This window comes from Pholis gunnellus (assembly GCF_910591455.1).
Source record: "Pholis gunnellus genome assembly, chromosome: 16".
Taxonomy (NCBI): domain Eukaryota; kingdom Metazoa; phylum Chordata; class Actinopteri; order Perciformes; family Pholidae; genus Pholis; species Pholis gunnellus.
In genome coordinates this window covers 5,745,860-5,767,468 of record NC_136543.1, presented here as the reverse complement: position 1 = coordinate 5,767,468, position 21,609 = coordinate 5,745,860, and the positions used below count along the sequence as shown (strand labels likewise).

Below are 21,609 nucleotides of genomic sequence, written 5' to 3'. Positions count from 1 at the left end.
ACAAACAACAGACCTAAATCTTTTCTCCTTATCTCCTTATCCGTCTAAAGATTTGCATAATGTGCTGGACATTGTTTTCGTCGGTCATATTCCGCCTCATTGCCTTCTTCTATTCGGATGAATGATCATTAAATTCTGTGGAACTACGCCTTGCTCTTTGGAAACGCAACCGACAAAACAGTTGAAAAAGGTCACATTATTGCTACAGGTTCAACATGAGCATTTGAAAAGTGGATTCATGTGAAAGCTGCAGCAATTGGTGGACATGAAAAAGCTAAAACAGGCTTGCGGCCTCGAAATGACTTAGACTTCTCATCTTATTTCATTTATTGAATCTGTGGTATAGCGATGAAGGGATGCAAGGTACAGATTAGAGATGAAATGTACTTCTCGTCCGTGAGCCAAAGCGTGACTATTATTAGCCGACAACCATTGCATCACTCTGTTGCAGACACATTGCTTTGCATTTTGTGTTCCCGGCACTGGATTTATTCAGAACATGCATTTGCTTTTTTTGCATTTTTGAAAACTCTTTCATCCGTGACTCAAAGCTGAGAAAGCTGACACTGCGAAAAAAAACTTCTATAACTGTGCATGACACACACGCATAACTCAACTACTACAATTACTACTACAACTACTACAATTAGTCAAAATCTACACAAATTCAATAGAGGAGCATGTGTTGTATTTACAAAACTACATGCAATTCAAAGAGCTTTACAAGACGATTCGAAAACAAGACGAAAATGCAAAGAAGGTGGAGAGGCTAATGCACACCAAATAAAGTTAAGAAAAAAAACCTAATAAATGAAAATACAACACTGAATAAACTGATCATGGTAAAACAGTAAAAAAAAGAAAAATGTCGTTGCCTGCCTTTTGCATGTCTGTTTATCCTAAAACACTTACGTGAAGTGAGAGCTCACACTTTCTCATCATCATCTGTTGCAATATGTCAACATGTTTCTCAGAGGCTGACTCCGATAAACCAAAATAACACTTGTCATTTTCACACCTCCTCTGGATTGCACGCCATCACAGAGGAGGAAGGAAGACGATGGCAACAAGCAACATCCTTATCTGCAATCATCATCAGTATCAGTCCGTTTACTGTGCATACAATAACTTTAAACCGTGTGAGGGCTGGTACAGGGGACTTTTGACCACTTCTAATTTAGTCTAACAGCAGAGTATATCTGGTATGTTGAAGAGGTGTTGTGAATTGTTTTCTATTTAGTCATCCACATTCTACATGAAATTGCTTCTAAAAGTAAATTGATATGATCTCTTGTCTTCCCACTCTGCTTTGCAGGCTGTATAAAATCCATGCCCCACTGCAAACGCATCCTTGTATCTTTCCATGAAGCAATGAGCGGAATGCATTGCTCTTAAAATGTGCTACCACAAACATTGGCGGATTATTTTTCTTTTCCAGTGATAGTAGCCAGTGATGTTCATCTACTGGCTACTCTTGTTCTGTGGCACAGTCTTCTTCTTCTTTTTCAGAAAACACAACGAGCCTTTTAGCGCTTGCCTTTTTGTGCGTGATATGAGAGACATTTGTCGGTAAAGAAGAGAAAAAAAAGACTCAACCAATGGATGAGTGTGAGACGTATCTGTAAGTTGATGCTGTGATTCTCTCAGTTTAGACATGTGAATGTTCACACTTGTAGCAGAAGGGGAAACATATGCATGGTGCAGCACAGGACCAGTTGGGGGATATTTGCACACGATTTACAACAGTTACTTCTCTCTGAAAAGAAATGTATTTTACCAGCTTGTATGTTCTTTACCTGACGGGGTTGGATTGATTTTTATAACTGCACTCAAATGATTGTCATTTTATTTAGATTAGATTAGATTGCAATCTTTGTTCCTCAAAAATGTGTGTCGAGTCAGACAAAAATTGTTAGTAGCACAGTACTACAAACAAACGATGCAGACACTCTGTGTTGGACATCCAGGTACATATACACATCTCACATTACACCTGGTCTACTGTAATGAGTGCCTGTTCTCTGAGTCATCACATTTGACTGACTGTAAAATGAAAAAGCTCCAAGACCCCGTTCCACCTGTGGAAATTTGAATCTTCTGTTGTTCTTCCGGTACCTTCTTACATTATTATTTTGACATAAACCATGATTTCTTTCTATTCTTAAACAAGTAGTGTTGTTTTGTTTTGCTTAAACCTAAGTGTTGCACAGCACTAACTACGTGTCATTGTGCATTTCTGCAATATGTGATATGAGGCTGATGTGAATCATGTTATTCAAACAGCCGTGGTTTGAAGAAATGTACGATGCCGTTGTGCGGTTGCTCGATTTTTTACAATACCTTCTTATTCATATTGGGTTGTTTTAGCTTGTAATCTGTGATGTAGTATAAAAATAGAAGTAGTTGCAAATGGAAACACTCAAGTAGTCCAGGTCCCTCAAAACGTTCGGTACAGTATTGGAGTATTGGATTAGATGGGGGGGGGGGGGGGGGGGGGGGGGGGTATTGGTTTTAATATCTCTGTCTATTTGCTCCAGTTGACCTCAGTTAAAGGTAAAAAACATATTGTAACTTGCTGCAGACTTTATCTATATCTGCTGCTAGGAACGGAAACTTACAAATGACGCCTGCGCTGACAGATTTTGTTTTATTAGCTAGTGCACGGTGGCTAATTTGGGATTTTGAGAGTTTGCATAATCTTTCCATGACACTCAATTAACAGAGGGTGTTTATTTGAATCCACCTCTTTCTCTGAACTAATGAGACTCTAATAGCCTGAAACCCTAATTATTGCTAACTCTAGCCATGCCCTACAGCATGTACAATTACTATCTAGCGGGCCCAAATTACAGGAGCTCCACCAACAGCAGAGTGAGGGGCTACAGCGGGTATTTGGAGACTTAAAGATGTTGTGATGGGGAGAATAGGGATAAGAAAGGGGCGATATAAGCGTGTAGCAAAAATCTGCACGCTTCTGGCTTGTGGTCAACAGGTGGGCCAATGCACCCCACCCCCACCCCCCCCTATCTCACAGAACACCAGCCAAAGAGGAAGACTTTAGCCAAGATCTGTCTGGCAGACAAAGAAGGGGATTTCAGGACCAAATCCAGCGGATCAATACAAAATGTCTGCTAATTAGGCCCTACAGAAAAGGAGGTGGGGTGGGAGGTGGGGGGATGAGAGTGAGACAGAGGAGGAGGAGGAGAAGACAAGGGAAAAGAAAAACATCAGATCAGCTAGTGCTGATTCAGAAGTCTAGACGGATAAGGAAAATCCCCAGACAGGCGTACCGCTGTGGAAATCAGGTGAGGCACACTAGGTGACGGCTCACCTCGCTCTTTGGATCAAGCCAAGGTTGCCAGGAATCAGGCTGGCCCTCCCTCCCTCCATCACTCTCTTCCCCAGTCAGAGGCAACCTCCCAGGCTACAGCGATCAGTTTCTCTGACCCCAATCCTTCCTCCTCCTCCTCCTCCTCCTCCCACCTTTTCCCTGCCCCTCCTCCTTCCTTCCTCTGGACATCACCGCTTTGACCTAAATCCCCTTATTTAATCTTCATCTTCTTCTCCTCGTCTTTTGGATAACAATCAACCCCCTAATTGTCTTAATCTCACTGGTCTTTTATTGTCCCCGGGGCGTCAAGCGCACTGCAGAACAAAAACATTAACCACAGATCAATACTTGGCATCAGGCCGCAACTTCCACCACCGTCTTTATTGATTTTTTTTCTTCTCACTAATTTAAGATTAGGCTGCACTGCTTCTGGATTTAATTAAAACATAAAGGGGGTAGGGCATTTCAATTTTAATAGAGAACATAATCTTTGTCCTTTGTCAACGAAGAATCTCGTAAATCTCAATATCATATTTCACTGAGAGGATCTGATATCATTCAGTGTTTCATGGAGAGCAACATTGAATAAAGAGATGAATCCCAGTAAGACCCGAGGTGAAGGACAACATATTTCAAATTTTGGAAATGTGAAGATAATATCCACATTTTGTGCATCTGGGGATTAAATCCAACCTGAAAGCAGCAGCACAAGCCAGCAATTGTAAACACCTTCAAATCTTCCCCAAGCCCTTTTGTTATGCTCTCTAAATAAAACAAATCTGAACATTGTCAATTTCTAAAATGAGAAGCTTATGGAATAGCACTCTCAGTTATATTACAATAAGGCTTTGGGCCCTGAGCCAAAGATATTAGCTTCAGAGCAGCGGTAAGCCCAGGATCAAGCGGAGGTTAGGCGGTGATTTGTGTGTGATTTTGAAATGACAACCGGGATGATAATCAAAATATTCCGAATAATAACGGATTATCTGTTTCAGTGGCTGCACTCTGCACCATCTGTGAAGGAGTGGGGCAGCGGGTGATTAAATGTGTGCACTTGTGTGTGTAAGTGTGTTTACATGTAGGCATATGTATATATATATTTTTTTTGCAATATGCATATGTGTGTAATTTTGGGTCCATTACAGTATTTCAAGATGTTGTGTGTCCACTGAATAAGAATTCTCCTTTTTCTTTTACCCTCGTGTATTTTCAACTCACTCCTTGGCACATAGTTTTTATTATTTCTTTTTTTTTAATGTCGTCTCTAATAACACACCTTTATTAATCAACACAGTTTTGTCATCACCATCCTTGTTTCCCGTCTTACAACATCAACAGCTCAGCCCCTCCCTCCGCCTCTCCTCTGTCCCTCTCTCTCAGTGGGTGAGTCTGGAGCTGCATAACAGTCAGATGACACGGTCTGACTCGGCTCTGCTGTAATCTGACATGGCTAATCTAATCTCTCTGTCTTCGCAGATTGGCAAACTACCTGGGTCTTTCCAGCCAATTATGGCCCATCTGTACAGCACGCCATGCAGGTCAAAGCCAGCCACCGTGGAGGCCCGGCAAGCCAAGTCGGGCCGCTGCAGGGCTCAGGCTGTCTAGGGCCCAATATAGCTGCTTCCATAACAGCCCATCTGCACATGGCTTGGCCTGGTCCACTTTCATCCCCTGTGGCCCAAAAGATTAGGGATCCTCCCCTAACTTAACTGCTAATTAAAGCACTTTTTGCCATAGAGTTGTAAGGCAATTACGAAAGCAGTGAGTTGTGGCTAAATGGGCTACTTTGACACCAAATGTCTCCTTATCAATATTGCTTCTACAATTCAGAAAAGGTTCCTTTTCTACAAAGTAAGACAACATGACATTTCACAACGTGAACTTTCAGCATTTACATTTTTGGATGTAGTCCAGAAAAAAACAATACAGCAGTACAGGTTCTTCAAACAACCTCAGACGGTCAGAAATAAGTAACAAGGTTTTAAACTCATATATGCAAATTTGATCACAATTTATCATAACATGAGTTAGGTGTGGCTATTATAAGTATATTTTCATAATATTTGTATTCAACATTTTAAAGTCTATGACCTATTGAGCATGTAACATGCATTATATTATTCTTTAGGACTTATAAAGATGCTTCTTTGCTTTTTTTATTTGTAAATAAAGTAGAAATAATGTGATCTAATAATTATTTCGATTTTTTACTTATAAAATAAATTGCATTGTCCGTGCATACATTGTAGATGTCCTCGTTATTTTATATGGCGTCTGTCTGACGAGACGGAGAGGTAAATACACCGACTCAAGGTCAGAGGCCTTCTAACAGCTTATTTTCTCATCAAGCCAGTCTCACTTAATCACCTTAGCTAAATTAGTTTGAAATTAGCCCTCTTTCTAACTCCCTGTCCTCCATCTTTCCCCTCCTTTCCACCCCAGTCATTTTTACAGCTTTATGGATTAGACAGATTACTCGTCTGAAACTTTGTTTTTGTTCTTTCTCTCTGTTTCAGTCCCCGTCTTTCCATCTTGAGGGGTGTTAAGCCAGGATGGAAATTGTCTCAACTTGTTTAGCCTTGAAACCTGTTACAGATGAGTTTATAACACATGACATGTGTCTCTTTGTGGTCCTTTTATAGTGTCTCTTTGTAGTTTGTTTTGCGTTTCTTTGTAGTTGCTTTGTCTCTCTTTGTAGTCATCTTGTGTCTCTTTGTGGTTGTTTTGCCCCTCTTTATAGTCGTCGCGAGTTCCTTTGTGGTCTTCTTGTGTCTCATTGAGTTGTTTTATGTTCCTTTGTGGTCATTTAAGTATATTCCTGGTTGGGACATGTCTCTTTGACTGACATTTGGTGAAGGCCAGTGGGTCCCCCGCCACTTTGGGCGCTGGGCCTGTGCCCGCTCAGTAATCAATCAATGGCTAAAGTGGTGGAATGACATGGGTTCATTTTTATATTGTGAGACAAAGCTGCCACTATTTACCTCGATACTGGAAAAGCAGTTAGGGAATAAGTGAAGCTCAACTGTATAAATACAGAACCTTTAAACTCGTTTGGGAATTATTTTAAGTGGTTTGACATTTAGGAGTGGCACAGTGACAGACTCACTGTGCCACTGTACAACAACTAAATAACATGGAAATGCCATCAAGTGCTTCTTTGGCTTGGCACTGAAAATTGTGGATGTTCCCCAACACAGGAACACATATGATTGTGGTTTTCAGGTTGTATGTGTTATTTTGTGTTCCAGTTAATCCAGGTGTCACAATGGCCTTAGTTTTGTTGTCAGATGATATAAATAGTGATTTGATTTGTCATCAGAAATACTACTCTACCCTCCCGAAAGAAAAAAAGAAAGAAGCAGGGGAAAAAAAGAGAAAGACAGATCAGTAATATGGTTGTCATTATTATTATCACTCTACATGTTAATCACAGGTTGAAGTCATAATTCATTGGAAACACCTTTTACCAGGAAAACACATGACGTGTTCACTCTATCAAAGGAATAATGACAATGCCCTTTTGTGAGAGCTCGTAGTTGTTTAATCAGTCGTCTGAAAATAATCAGCTCTTTTGATAATCGATAAATCATTGAAGTGAAATGTCAAGAAAGAGTGCCAAACATTTGGGAGCAGCTTCTCAAATGTGACAATATACTGCTTTTCTCAGATTTATGTCCTTGGAAATCAAATATCTTAAGGTTCCAGACTGACGGTTGGACAAAGCAAGACATTTAAAAACATAATCTTCGTATCTGGAAAATTGTGATTGATGAATTAAACAATCAGTAAAACATTGTTTAGGTGCAGCCTAGAAAACTTGCCAGGTTTTGAGAGACACTGGTTTGCCAAATGTTTTCTGATGACTGGATGTCAGTAAGCAGGTTCTCTCATCTTACCTACGAATCCAACAGACTCAGTGATTATGCCTGAAGCCTGAAGTTTTTTTGTTATAAATGTACAACTTCCTCTTGCTCATGCTCTGTCACGTGCTTGCATGCAGACCTGTTGCAAACACATCCCCCTTTCTCCGTTCAGTTTAAGACTCTCAGTGGGTTTTAGTCAGCTTAGTGTAGATTGAGGCGTTTCTGCTGTGCCTTTTCTACATTTTCATCTCATTTAAAAAAAACATTTTTTTAGCAGTTCTACTTTTTTGGACACAAATTATGGGTTAATTCTTTTGGGTGGGGGATGTTTTATAAATTGCGCAAAGGATCCTCTAAATAAAATGCGCGCGTGCATAGGTACTACGGCCGTGCCGATATGCCATGCCTTGTCTCGGGTGACACATCATTTCCTGTTTGAAGAGCGAGCGCAAGCGGGTTGTACAAACGCGCGTGTGGGTTTGCGTGTGCGAGAAAATAATTCTTTCACTTTCACTTCAAGGCGCCATTGATTCGGTGGTGACGCTGCAACAATTAAAAACAACACAAACAAACAAAGTAGCAACAGAAAATCAACTCAGGGAGACAGAGGAACACGTTAGGAAGATGGCGTTTGAGTACCCGGCTGCACGAAGAGATGAGAGAAAGGTCAGTGCTTGCTTTCTCTCTCTGTCCGTTTGTCTTTCCGTGAAATGATCTGGTGGGAACGCACGAGCAAGAAAAGCGAGACCAGGAAGCGGCAGACACTGGGCTGAGGGTTAGAAAGGCCAAATGGCGACTGACTTGAGAGAGAGAATCAAAAACAAAACTTCGAGAAGTAACGTTGACTGTTTCACTTTGCCTCCTCGTGACAAATGAGTCAAACGCCCTGACATTAGCACCCCACGAGACACATGTGGTCATAATGCGAATACTGACAGAGCTCCATTGAGGTGTGTCGCAGTCAAAGTAGCATTGCTTTAGGCTTCCTAATAACCACTGTTCTCTGATAATACACGTTTACTTTGTATGCAGGGCTGTAGTCAGGACTTTGCCGAGTCACTGTTTGCAAACATCCCCAGCCACGTAAAAGCATTTTAATAAGCACCCCTTTCATTCTACTGTTTCGCTTGGTTTTCAGAATTTTTATTAACCGCCGACAGGCTGGTTTAAAGGCTGTTTCAAAGAATGAATTACTGGTCGAAATCTGTTTAATATGAATTTAATGTAGTGCTGTAAAGATATTTAATTTGCTACCAAAGACAACTAAGAAAACCAGGGAAAAATAAAAGCTGGAACAAAGAATTTTAGGCTCTTAAAAATTGCAGGAAAACAATTATAAAAAGTTGTTGCCTCTGTCAAAAATATTTTCAGCTCTAATTGAATGAATAAATGACTGATTATTTATATCATTTTTTTTTGCCTGTAATGGTTAACGCAAGAAACGGATCCTTTTCAAACCCAGCATACTGTCAGTCACCTCACTTCTGTGTAATCGTAGAATGTACACTCCTCTTAAGGTGATGCCTCCAGTGTCCTAAATGGTAAGTACGGCCCTGGATATACATTTTTTGTCATATCTGACTGAAACCTGCCCGTTTGCCACAGCATTTTATTGGGTGGGCGTTCAGAGTACACCATTGTTGAACAGCCCTAAGCCGACAAGCCAAAGTATCGATGAGACAGTTGGCAGAAGTACGCATGCTCTTCAGTTCCGCACAAAATAGCTCCTGGAGGGAAGTTACAACCACTGCACAAGAGAATCCTCTCTGTCGAGGAAAGTCCAGTTTCAATACTGAGGATTGAACGCAGCTGTGTTGTGTGCGCTTGTTCTTGTCTAACTTGTAGGTGGATGACCACCATGGAACTAAGATCTGCGATCCCTACACGTGGCTGGAAGACCCGAATAGTGCAGAAACGAAGGTATGTATTGGTCTCTTGCAGAAAGCTGAAGCTGTGTCTTTACCAAAATCTCTGCAAATCCCGTCACTCCTCTCTCTCTCTCTCTCCTTTTTGTATCTCAGGCCTTTGTTGAGGAGCAGAACGATCTGACCATGCCGTACCTGGAGCGGTGTGCTGTCCGGGCTCAGTTCCACCAGCGTCTCACTGAGCTCTATGACTATCCCAAATACAGCTGCCCTTACAAAAGAGGGAAGAGGTACTAGATGAAATTGATAGAATAGGCACTGCATGGACTGATAAACACTTATGAGAGGGACTAACTTGAATTTGAAAAAAACAGAAAAGAAACTATACTTGTCATGTTATTTCCAGGTACTTCTACTTCCACAACAAAGGTCTCCAGAACCAGGATGCGCTGTATGTGCAGGACTCTCTGGATGGAGATGCCACTGTATTCTTTGACCCCAATAAACTCTCTGAAGATGGCACTGTGGCACTGAAGAGTGAGTCCAACTGCAGAGCACACGTGCTGCCCTTTATTGTGCACAGACGTAAAGATGTTCAGTGCTGAATCCCCTCCTCCTCCTCTTTGTCCCTCTCTCTCTTCCTCCAGTGGGCCGTCTGTCAGAGGAGTGTGAATATTTTGCATATGGTTTGAGCAGCAGTGGTTCAGACTGGGTGACGGTGAGTTTCATGAAGGCGGATGATCTCACGGTGCTGCCCGATGTACTGGAGAGGGTTAAATTCAGCTGCTTGGCCTGGACTCACGATGCCAAGGGCATCTTTTACAACTGCTACTTACGCCAGGAAGGCAAAACTGACGGTTAGGAAGATTCACCGTACTCTCAAACGCATGCTCCATCCAGGAAACGACACCTTTTCTACAAGCCTATTACAAATGCATTCAAGGCTTAACCCCTCTTGTGTTTTCCCCCCCCACTAAAGGCACAGAGACCACCTGCAACATCAATCAGAAGCTCTTCTACCACGTCATCGGCACCAAGCAGTCAGAGGACGTTCTGGTTGCAGAGTTCCCCGAACATCCCAAGTGGCACAGCTCAGTAACCGTAAGTCCTCGACTCACTCATTATAATCAACCGACAACACACAAGTGCAGCTTAAAACCGTTTAGGATGTCCACTAGTAGGGTGCTTTACATTCTGTATAAATGAATAATAAATAGGATCAAGCACACAAGTTAACGCGGGCGTTAATGAGTCAGATGGAAGCTATTTGTAGTCCTTTCGTCTGCTGTAGATGCGACTTAGTGGTTCTTGGTCTACTGTAATGGTAGACCAAGGCCTAATATTTATCTGCAGCCGTGCAGAAATACTGCCCTTCCAACAAAAAAGAAAAAGCTTTCACTGTTTCCATCTGCACTGAAACGATTAGTCATAGCAGTGAATCCCTGTGTAGAAGTGGTGATGATCTCTCTAATGTGAATACAACAATGGATCTGATTCTGTGCTGAGATCACTTGTGCCATTGCTGACAAAGCTTCATACATGTGAAGTCTACCTCGTCTCCAGTGATGGATTTAGAACCACACACACACCTGTGTGGTAATGCTTGGCATCGAACCATATGTCATCAGTTGATTTTGTACATCAAATGAAAGTAAGAAGTTAAGGTCTGTCAAATAAATGTAGTTAAGTAAATACTCAAGTAAAGTACAAGTACCTCAGAATTCTACTTAACTGCTGTACTTGAGAGTCCGTTTATTAGTTACATTCCACTACTGAATCAACTTAATTCAAAGCTTCATTAGAGCTCATCTTGAAGTTCTTGTACAGAATTGCAAATAGACAAAAACTAATTTGAGAAATTCTGCTGTAAGTTATGTACACTTTAGTGCGTGTGCCATGTCCAGCAATAGTTGCTGTGCGGAAGTTAAAAGTTGTCATAGCAAAGACTACAAGACTTATTTCCCGTCTTCATTCCTTCCCTTTTCCAGATATCTGATGACGGCCGATTCGCTGTTCTGTCCGTCACTGAAGGCTGTGAACCTGTGAACCAGCTGTGGTACTGTGACCTTCAGCTGCTCCCCGATGGCATCGCAGGTCTGTAAACTTATGAAGCACTCCCAACTGAGAACAATGCCCTCTGTCTACACATGTGATATAGTATTCTGGATTTCTTTCTTCTTAGAAAGCAATATGCCCCGTCTATTCACCCCAACAATCCCCTCCCTGCTCACAAAAACAAAATATGATTGTGACTCTTAAATTGATTTTTAAGTTGATGTAAGCTGTCAACTAGGTCGTCAAAGTCTCCCAAGTATTGATGAATATTGATCCCCAAATTAAGATATCTTTGTAGAATAAAGCATTTTGTGAGAAGTAAATGTCTCTGGAAAAAGTCATCATCATCAGAAGTGTCTATTTATTTTAAAAGGCATTCTTTTTTTGATTAATCTGCCAGTAAAATGTTTTGTTCAATCACAAGTCCAAAACCCAAAGTTATTCACTTAACAATAATATATGAGAAATAAATAAATAAATACAGCAAAACCTCTTCCACATCTAAGCTTGAACCAGAAATCATTAATTAATTGATAAACTAGAATTCCAATTGTTTTTATTTCAATTGTCAGTAGCACCCGAGCTGCAGCATTAAAGCAGAGTTATCTGTCAGGTTTGGGTCTCTTTTATGTTGTTTTGCTATGAAGTATTCTCACCACATTCTGGATATGAGTGAGTGCTGCTTCTCTTGCAAAAGGTTTGCAGAAAAAAAACAAAGTGTGTCATTTCCCAAATTAAACATTCTTGGAAAACCACGCCAACAGATTTCTAAGATACCTCTGCATCTTCAGGGCACCACATGAGCGAGGCCGCTGACTCACCGGTTACTTCACCAGATGTTGAGATTTCAAAATTCACTTTGCAAAATGTTTTCTGGTTTAAAAAAAAAAACAACAATCTCCCACACGCAAAGGCATGTGGACACTTTCTAGTGTAAGCCTCTTTACACGCCATCATCATTCAGAATGACAGGTGTGGTTTTGGCTTTCCTAGAAGTTTAGATCACTGCAACTCATAGCGGTCAGTGATAATAATGAAAGGAACATCATGCATCTTTTATAATGGAGTTTGTTTGTTTGTTCTTTTATTCATCTTCTGCTCCAGGTCTGCTGCCGTGGGTCAAACTTGTAGACAACTTTGACGCCCAGTACTCGTATGTCACCAACGAGGGATCTGTGTTCACGTTCCGCTCCAACTTGGATGCTCCTCGCTACTGTCTCCTGAACATAGACATCCAGAAACCAGACAGGCAGCACTGGACCACCCTCATCCCACAGCATGACAAGGATGTCCTGGGTGAGTGCGAGAGGAAACCTCTGTAGAATATGCTGGAGAAGACTACAAGTCTTGAAGTCCAAACAGCAGTTTGGCGATTTGTAAAACGGACCTTCGTTGGCACGACAGCTGTGGGCTTGTTTTAAGAATCTTGCAAAATAGTTTTTCACAGAATATCCTGTCGTAATGTGATGACAGTCCAACCACAACAACTGGGGAAGTTCTGTCTGTGGTCAAAGACTGTCGTCAAAGGAATGTCTGCTCAAAAAGTGAAACTTGGCTTATATGTCTTTGTCGTCGTCTTTTTTTTAAATTATGACTCATTTGAATGATGGTAACGGCACCAAGACATCACTGAAATGGCAGTAAATGTCCAAGTTTCTGCTTAAATATGTGCTGAACTCATGCACACACCATCAGAAATATAAAAAAAGGTACAAACTATGTTAAGGAAGCTCATTTGAATGTTTGGGCAACACTCTATTTGAAGTATTCAGCATTTATAAACCGTGTTTAAACATTCAGTCGATGTTTTATAGCACACTATAATAAGTAAGCAGACACAGCAATCACTTCATCTGCGGGCACCAATAAGTGTAGCCTGGGGTATAAACAGATAATGAATGGCACCTCTAACAATGTAAGATAGGTCTACATAGTATAACTTATAATTGCTGACGATTATTGCACTTTAATAAGCACTTAAAATGTCCTAATAGCTACTTAATAATGTGCTATAAAGCATTATTTTAATTGAATGTTTGGAGCCTCTCTAAACGTGGTTGAGTGTAGCAGTAAAGTTGCATGTTTAGTCAATGATAGTGATATCAGTGATACGCAAGTTAATGATCTTTTCTCACATTTCCCTTTTTTACAAGTTTTTAAATGAATAGGAATTGAATTATGTTAATATTCATATACAATCAATATTAATGTATGCCATTTTTAAAAGTAGTAAAGCAGCACTACACACATCAAATGTTCACGGTACACACAGTCCACACTAAGGAGTTGACAGTTGCGTCTGATAACATGTCGTTCCCTTTTAAAGAGAGCTCTTACTGTTGCATAAATCACCTGTTGTGCTACACTAGCCTTTTAACTGATTTAAAGTATGAAGCCACTGATTCATCAGTTCACTCTGCATTGTCCTTGTCTTGACACTGACGGCTCTCAAAGGCAAAAGGCCATATATGGATTTGTGCTTGCTGTGTGTAACTGAGAGGAGCTTGACGGCCTGTGTAGCATCTATTGTATCTTAAGACTGCCTCCTGCTGGCAGTCGATGAGATTTCATCACGTCACAGTCCACAGTCTTTACCTGTATTCACTCTTTGCTCTACCTGTGCATTAACATCTGAATTAACTGAACTAATCGATTTTTGGTCATATTCAATGCTTATCCATTATATTTGGCTTCATCCCAGGATCATGAGAGTACTTCTTATTTTCAAGATATATCGGGATAATTGGCAGAGAGGAAGCTGACATCGGTAGTAACGGAGAAAGGAAAACAGGCAACATGTACACCGTTTCCCTTGGACACGGTGTTTTCAATAACACCAGGCAGCTTTCACATGTTATGTTCACTTTCTATCACTTCCTTTTTCATGTCCTTCTGCAGGCTTTGTCTCCTGTGTGAACCAGCACCACCTGGTGGTCAACTATCTGCACGACGTGAAGGATATCCTGCAGCTGTGTGAGCTGTCCACCGGCCTGGTGGTCAGGGACCTGCCGCTGGACGTCGGCTCAGTGGCCGGAGTGAGCTGCAAGAAGAACCACACTGACTTCTTCTACAAGTTCACCTCCTTCACTACACCTGGTGACTCCTCTCTTTCTTTTCATTCCATACATTTTATTTTAGTTCTCTCAATGCGTAACACGGTAACCTCTGACCTGTGTGGCCAGGTATCATTTACCACTGTGATTTGAGCGAGTCCAACCCAGAGCCCCGCGTGTTCAGGGAGGTGGAGGTGAAGGGCATCAAGCAAGAGGACTACGAGACCAGCCAGGTGACGCCCTGCTGTTCTATCTCTTTTACTTCCCCATACTTCCCCCATTACCCTCTAAGTTATTTAGTTTCCCGTCATCCTACAGGTTATTCTTGTTCGTGTCGTCTCTTTGCATCTACTGCATATTCATATCATGATTCATATTTACCAGAACTGTATTCACTGTGGTTGAGGAAGTGGTAAATGTTTTTTGTGCACAGTTTATCTTAGACTTCATTTTTATGAAATCTGTATAACTTTAGAACACTGACGTAAATGATGTTTAAAAAAAAAAAAAGTACATATTTTTGCATTTATAGGTATTTTACTCCGGTAAAGATGGAACCAAGATCCCCATGTTCTTAGTTCACGCCAAGGGCCTAAAGAAGGATGCCACTCATCCCGTCTTCCTTTATGGCTATGGGGGCTTTGAGGCTTCCATCCAACCGTACTACAAGTAAGTACAATGGGACCACTCTCTTCTTCTGTTTTTCACTGACACAGACGAACACTAATCCGTTCCAAAATGCCTCAAGTGTGGGGGTAACGGAGTAGAGCAGTGGTTCTCAAATGGGGGTACGTGAAGGCACTCCAGGGGGTACGTGAGATTTTTTTTAAATAGATTTAAAATTAGCATCCATTCAAAAATCCTTGAAAAATAAAATATAAGTGTAAGTTCATAAACTGAATTTTATATTCAGTAGGCTATTCAATTTCATTATCCTAAAGTTTAACAATGCAATCTTCAGTGTTGACAGTTTAATAAATCAGACACTGATGATCTGGCGCTGGTTAGGGGGTACTTGGCTGAAAAAATATTTCACAAGGAGTACATCACTGAAAAAAGGTTGAGAACCACTGGAGTAGCGGATATACCAACTTTCTATAAAACAGAGCTGCCATGTTTGCTCTGCTCTTCACCTGATCCTCTGCTGGCTCGTCACTTCCATGTTGTGTGTGACGTTACAAGAATCAAACATTGAGATTTTAAAGTCATATTTTAATAGGTTTTACTGTATCCTACTTAAACTACATTTCATATTTTTCATTTTTGTTCAGATTTTCCACATTTATGCTGCTATTGTAACATTGATTGTACTTTCATGGCTGTATTTCCTCTGTCTGTCTTGTCTGTGCTCAGTGTTGCTTACCTGCTGTATGTGAGACACCTGGGAGGCATCCTGGCAGTGGCCAACATCAGAGGGGGAGGAGAGTACGGCCTCACCTGGTACAAAGGTACAGACAACCAAGGGATGCACCCAGACAGACATTACTGTACAGACTGCTTTTTTTACAGTGAAGCAAACAATGGCGCCATAATGCTGCCCCAGTGTGTGATTTCATGCGCTAATCAGACGAAGCGTGTTTTTGCAGTTCGCTCCATCTTTTTTCCGTATGAGTGCTAACATTAGCTTAACACAAACCGTGAACTGTACGCTACCTCCAGGCCTGCTGTTGTCTGTTCAGATCATGGCAACTACGGGTAGTTCACAAGAACTTCTGCTGATTATTGTGTTTTTGCAGCTGGTACATTAGGGAACAAGCAGAATTGCTTCGATGACTTCCAGTGTGCAGCAGAGTATCTGGTCCAGGAGAAGTACACCACAGCCAGCCGCATCGCTATCAACGGAGCCTCTAATGGAGGACTGCTAGTGGGTGAGTACAGGACCCACCGTGTGCCTCATGTGTTTACTGTGAAAGCCAGACATGGAGAACAAGTACAAGGGTTTTAAAGGTACACCCTGGAAACTATTATGCAGCCGCTGTACATTATGTTACATTTAGGGGTTTGGAATTTTGAAAGTGGGGAAATCTTACTTTTTTTGTTTTAAGTCTGCTCTTCTGATTTACAGAATATGATTTTAGAGGGCAACATAGCATGTTCAGACAAAGGCTGTGGTATGTGTAAATGATAGAATAATTATTCACCAATAGCAAGTATTGTCTTTAATCTTTTTGGGTGTTGTCTATGGTGATGGTAATGCTCCAAAAGTCCCAAAAACTTTTCTTGAGGGAGAGTTCTCCTCCACAACAATAAAAAAGCTTAATAATGAGCCCTATTTGATGTGCTAGAGAGGCAGAATGATTGCTTATTGTAAGATCCACAAGTTAAATAAGTAAAAAGTAATATAATATATGAGGGCGTATATGGTCAGGCCGTGGTGGTATTGTGTGTGTGGTGAGGGATGGGTGTGGATGCTGCGTATATTGTCCTGCTTTTTGGCCCTTTTTATGCAGTTTATCCTTCAAGGCTACTAGCAACACTTTTACTGGACATAGCCATGTTTTTACAGTTTCATAAAAGCAAACTAAGAGCCAGCTAAGATCACTGGCCCATTGCAAGTCTCAGCTGCATTGATCACAATGTGTTCTTTCTATTACATCTTTGGCATTAATAATGTAAAATGAATTCAAATGAATTCAACAGTAGTTAGCTGCTTAGCTTCAATTAATTTTGCTATTAAACAGCACATTAAACCGAGCTTTGTCACATCATTTACCAAAAGGCTGGCTGCCATATGGCGTCGCACAAACCCAACTAATGACTTCTCCCCTGGTGTGTAAGTGGCGATGTAGGAGTGATTGTGTCCTACCGTGTGAAGCAAAGGGGATGTGTGTGAGTTTGAAAGCAAAATGGAATGTTTTACGCAAATTTTAAATGCACACACACACACAGCGGCGTGCGTGAACCAGCGTCCAGAACTGTTCGGCTGTGCTGTGGCAGAGGTGGGGGTGATGGATATGCTGAAGTTCCACAAATTCACCATCGGCCACGCCTGGACCACCGACTACGGCTGTTCAGACGACCCGGAGCAGTTCAAGTGGCTCATCAAGTACGAAAAACACAGACTCAGCACATCACTAGAATAAACTGCTGCATGAGAACACGTTCCTCCGGGATCCTCCGGATGTACTAAATGTCAATAATTATACAACCGAAGTTCCGGAGCCCGAAATATGGTCTTCGGGACATCCCTAATAATCTAAAACCTACCCACATAAGTAATAAATTAGCAGCAAAGCATCAGCTTCACACATTACAGCTCACAAATCCCGCTTCTCTCGGATTCCCTTCCAGTTATCCTTCCAACCTGTCTTTCTCACCCTCTCTCCAGGTATTCCCCTCTCCATAATCTGCCGCAGTCACCTTACTCTGGCCCTCCCTACCCTGCCATCCTGCTCCTAACGGCAGATCACGATGACCGCGTGGTGCCTCTCCACACCCTGAAGTACTGTGCGGCCTTGCAGCACGGGGTGGGCAGCAGCCCTGTGCAGCGGCAGCCTCTGATGGTCAGGGTAGACACCCGGAGTGGGCACGGTGCCGGGAAGCCCACCACCAAGGCCATCTTGGAGGAGACGCACATCTTTTCCTTCATCGCTGAGACTCTTGGGCTGAGCTGGATCGAGTGAAGAGAGAAGGATGATGCACGATGAAGTGGGGCTGTTTAAAGGATGAATGATTTACGGTCTTATTTCTGTGGAAACATGCTTTTACTAGTTAGTGAAAGACAGAGGAATGCACTGGTGCAACTAAAGTAAACGGTTAGAGAAAGATGTACAGCATCATTGGTGGAAGAAGTATTGAATAAAGTAAATGAAGCACTTTCTCAACATCAACATGTTTTGTTTTTTTGATAGATAACAAAAGATAGACTTAAGAAAAAGGACAAAAGTTCATCAAAAGTTTCTTTTAAGTATCAAAAGTGCCCTGGTGACATCGGGGTTTTGGGTGCAGTCTATTTACTGCTACGTCCCCTGTTTATTTCATGACATTCTCCACTTCAGTTAACTATCGAATGAAGGCATAAAATGCCAAATAATATATAACTAACTAAAATGGCACTTTTCCCCCCCGAGTGTTATATTGTATATTTGAATACATTGTTAGTGCTGAATTCTATTGTTGCAGCTGATTGAAGTAAAAATGTATTGAAACTGCTTTCTTTATTTGCTATTTGGTTTAATCAGTAAATCTGAAAAGAATTAGACGAGAGCACTCTCCACGAGACCTGACTGGCTTTGAACAAATCTTCTTATGAACGCAGTATATCTTGTAAAATGTCGCCCATTAAGAAAACTTGTGACCTGGTCAATAAATTGTTCCTCCACAAAACCCCTTGTGAAAAACAACCAATGATTTGTTGAGTAATAATTAGCTTTGTATATGCAATATCTATCTGTACTAGTAACTTTTACTGTCAAATATTAGGAGTTAAAAGTTTAATACTTCTCTGACATGTAACATAAGTAGAAGTACCATAACATTTAAAACAAAAAATCAGGTAAAAGTACATTACTTGAGTGAATTTAGTTGCTTTACACCACTGTTCAAAACACAAGTCCTATCTGTAGAGTGCAGTTCTCATATATTTCAGCAAGTGGCAGTATGGGACCACACAAACACTCCCTGTAGGCTTCACTGTGTACCAAACACTTGAAGGTCACTTTAGTGTCATTCTGCTCGGCTGCTTCGTTGAGGGCAAGATGCACTCTAAGTCCTTCATACGGTCGGTCTTCTGGTGGATTGAGACGAGTAGGAAACGTGCGCATGAAACGACATACGGCTTGTCTGTATAAAGGGGAGACGGAGAGGAGGATGGGTGGAAATCCTTTAAAGTGTGCAAAAAAAGCCGAGAGATGGAGAGCGATGACAGACGGCAGATATATGGCGAGACAGTGAGAAGCAAGAAGCGGAGAGAGAGACTGAAAGTGCACTTATGGAGAGTCTCGGGACAGACGGGTGTTTAAACTGTCAAAAAAAAAGAAAAGAAAAGATGGAAACACTGCCGTCCAACCACAGACGGTGAGAGAAGTTGTCTATTCGGTCACTCAGAGTTTAATCTCTGCTCAGTGGAAAGTTGTGATTTGGTCAGACTGAACCCCGGGCTTTATCTAAGTACCCTCTCAGTGGATAGATAGGATGGGAAAAGGAGAGAGGGAAAGCAGAGAAGGCTGCAGGAGGAGGATTTGCAGACAATGACTCTTCGCCACAGGGGCAAAGTGGCTGAATGAAGCCGGGAAAGACAAAGCCAGTAATAAGCCGGACATATGAGACACGGAGAAAGAGGTTTAAGACCATGCAGGGTGGAAAAAAGAAAAGACTGTGGCGCTCTGCTCCCAGGAGTGCCCCAGAGGATTGAGCAGGCTTTTGCTGCTTCATTTCCTTCATTCACATCACCCCCACCTCCCCCCGTTCACACATGTTACAAGCACATGCAGCCTACACAGCTCTTTCTCTCTGGAGGAACACAAGCTCTTACCTACAAAAGCCCCACCGTCTCACACTCGCAGGTCCCCATCCTGTCTTCCGCTTGTTTACTCGACTCCCCCCCCCCCCCCCCGTAATGTAGGGATTAATTTCCCAAAGCCGATTTGAGCTGCGGCACGCTTCGGCAAAGAGCGGAGAGCAGAACTTTTGTGCTGAGGGGAAGTTTCCCCTTCACACTAGCTTAGAGGTGGACTGCTCTCCCCCTTTATGCCGCTCGCTTTAATCTTCACACGGGAGCAGAGGGAGCGAGGGATAGAGGGAGGACAAGAAGGGGAGAGGGCTCTCAACACACAGCTGGGAATCACTAATGTTTCTACAGAGGTGTCGTCTGCTTTCCCGTGTGCCTCTTTTGAATCCTCCGGCTTCTTCCTGTTCCCTCTCTGGCATTTCTTCCTCTTACATTTCTGGACTCTCATTTGTTCTTTGCCTTTCCAACTTAAAAGGTTTCTTTTATTGTGAGGTTTGCGTCTTATAGTGCTCATGTAGATCAGAGAGCCGTGTAATGCCCAGGGCATTATGTAGAGAGTGTATCGGGGATTTACTAGTTTTACAATTACCGGTTCCTAGAACCAAAGGTGACATCTTTAAAAATGTTTTTCCAACCAACGCTTCAAAATGTAATTGTTTCGATTAAACAAAAGGACATTAGGCATTCTTGCTTGATAATTGACTCAAATATTTAATTAAAACATTTGTCAACTGATCATTTCAGCTCTACCACAATTATTTGGCATTTCTGAAAAATCAGAATTGTCGATTCATATTTACAATTTATTAATAAACTGTTTCAGCACTAGAGGTCTAGATTCTTGCAGTAGTATTCAAAAAAAATGTTGCGTTTTGATTCATGGTTAATATTTAGTTTACATCAACAATACAATATACTTTTATTTTCTAGCTGTATATGTCATGATATGCAAGTATTTAACATACGCTGTAAGATAAAAGTACAGGGGTGATATTTACTCTGGTCTGTCTGTCTGTCTGGGCTCCATCTCTTAGTGGAGATGGACTTTTAGAGCCTTTAATATGTATGTAATCCTCTCCATCTGACAAAGGGCCCGCACTTTTTGAATCCATGCGTTGTATGTGGGAGGGTCTGGGTTCAGCTGTCTCTATAGTTGTACGCTTCAAGGTCGCTCTAAGTAATGTATTTGAAAAGGTTTTTTCTTCTTGGCCCTCCCGCCCAGGCCTTTAGGAGTTTGACTCTAAAAGGAAATCTACCACTTAACCAGTTATTTGAAGGCCTTAAACACATCTTGAGTGTGGTCTTGATTTTGAAAACTATCTATATTATGTAACACAATTTGCTTTAATCTCTCTGAAGAATCCCTGTCCCAGTCTCATTTACAGTGAATAAACAGGCAAATCTGATTGAAGATTTACACTCAAACCGTGAGCAGCCTGATCAAATACCAGCTACGACAAACCCCCCCGTCGCCACTGAGAAGAGTTACTGTGAGTTATGTTGTTTGCATACTAAGATGTCACACTTAAACTAATGGCATTTATTATATTATACCACAAGAGAGTAGAATGCGGAATGCTACTCACTTCATTTGGCATGTGTGCAGCTGGAAGATGGCTCATGACCCCGAGCAGGCAGGAGTCAAGTGTCGAGGCTATTAAGATCTCCTGATTTATATTATGTAGATAAGAGCCGGTGGCTTTATTTAAGACCAGCTTTTACATTTTATTACCCAAATAGAATGGCACTTTGCAGCATTGCACTTACACTTTTTAATTCATATCCACGTTTTATTAGTTCTAAATAAATACACAAACGTTGTTTAGAGCCACACAGTTTCATTCTCACACACATAATCTTGATGAGCCTGACGTGTGAGCTTTTTTTTGTTTTTCTCCTTCACATTATATCTTGAAAGCATGCAAGAAATTCCCGATAAGCTTCCGATAATGAATTATGAAAATCCGGTGTTACTGTAGCAGGAGTTCAACTG

At 41.5% G+C, this 21,609-nt stretch overlaps 1 protein-coding gene across 1 annotated transcript; it reads left to right on the top strand.

Annotated features, from left to right (window-relative positions):
• The first annotated feature begins 7,554 nt into the window (after window positions 1-7,554).
• LOC306708788 (prolyl endopeptidase) lies at window positions 7,555-17,985 on the top strand. Its single transcript, XM_079176722.1, has 15 exons — window positions 7,555-7,860; window positions 9,040-9,114; window positions 9,216-9,349; window positions 9,466-9,596; window positions 9,707-9,916; window positions 10,039-10,160; window positions 11,048-11,153; window positions 12,219-12,410; window positions 14,013-14,210; window positions 14,297-14,400; window positions 14,700-14,836; window positions 15,521-15,615; window positions 15,904-16,035; window positions 17,057-17,213; window positions 17,496-17,985. Exons 1-15 carry the CDS (start codon window positions 7,819-7,821, stop codon window positions 17,788-17,790), a joined length of 2,130 nt encoding a protein of 709 aa, XP_079032848.1. The 5' UTR covers window positions 7,555-7,818; the 3' UTR covers window positions 17,791-17,985.
• The last annotated feature ends 3,624 nt before the right edge of the window (window positions 17,986-21,609 follow it).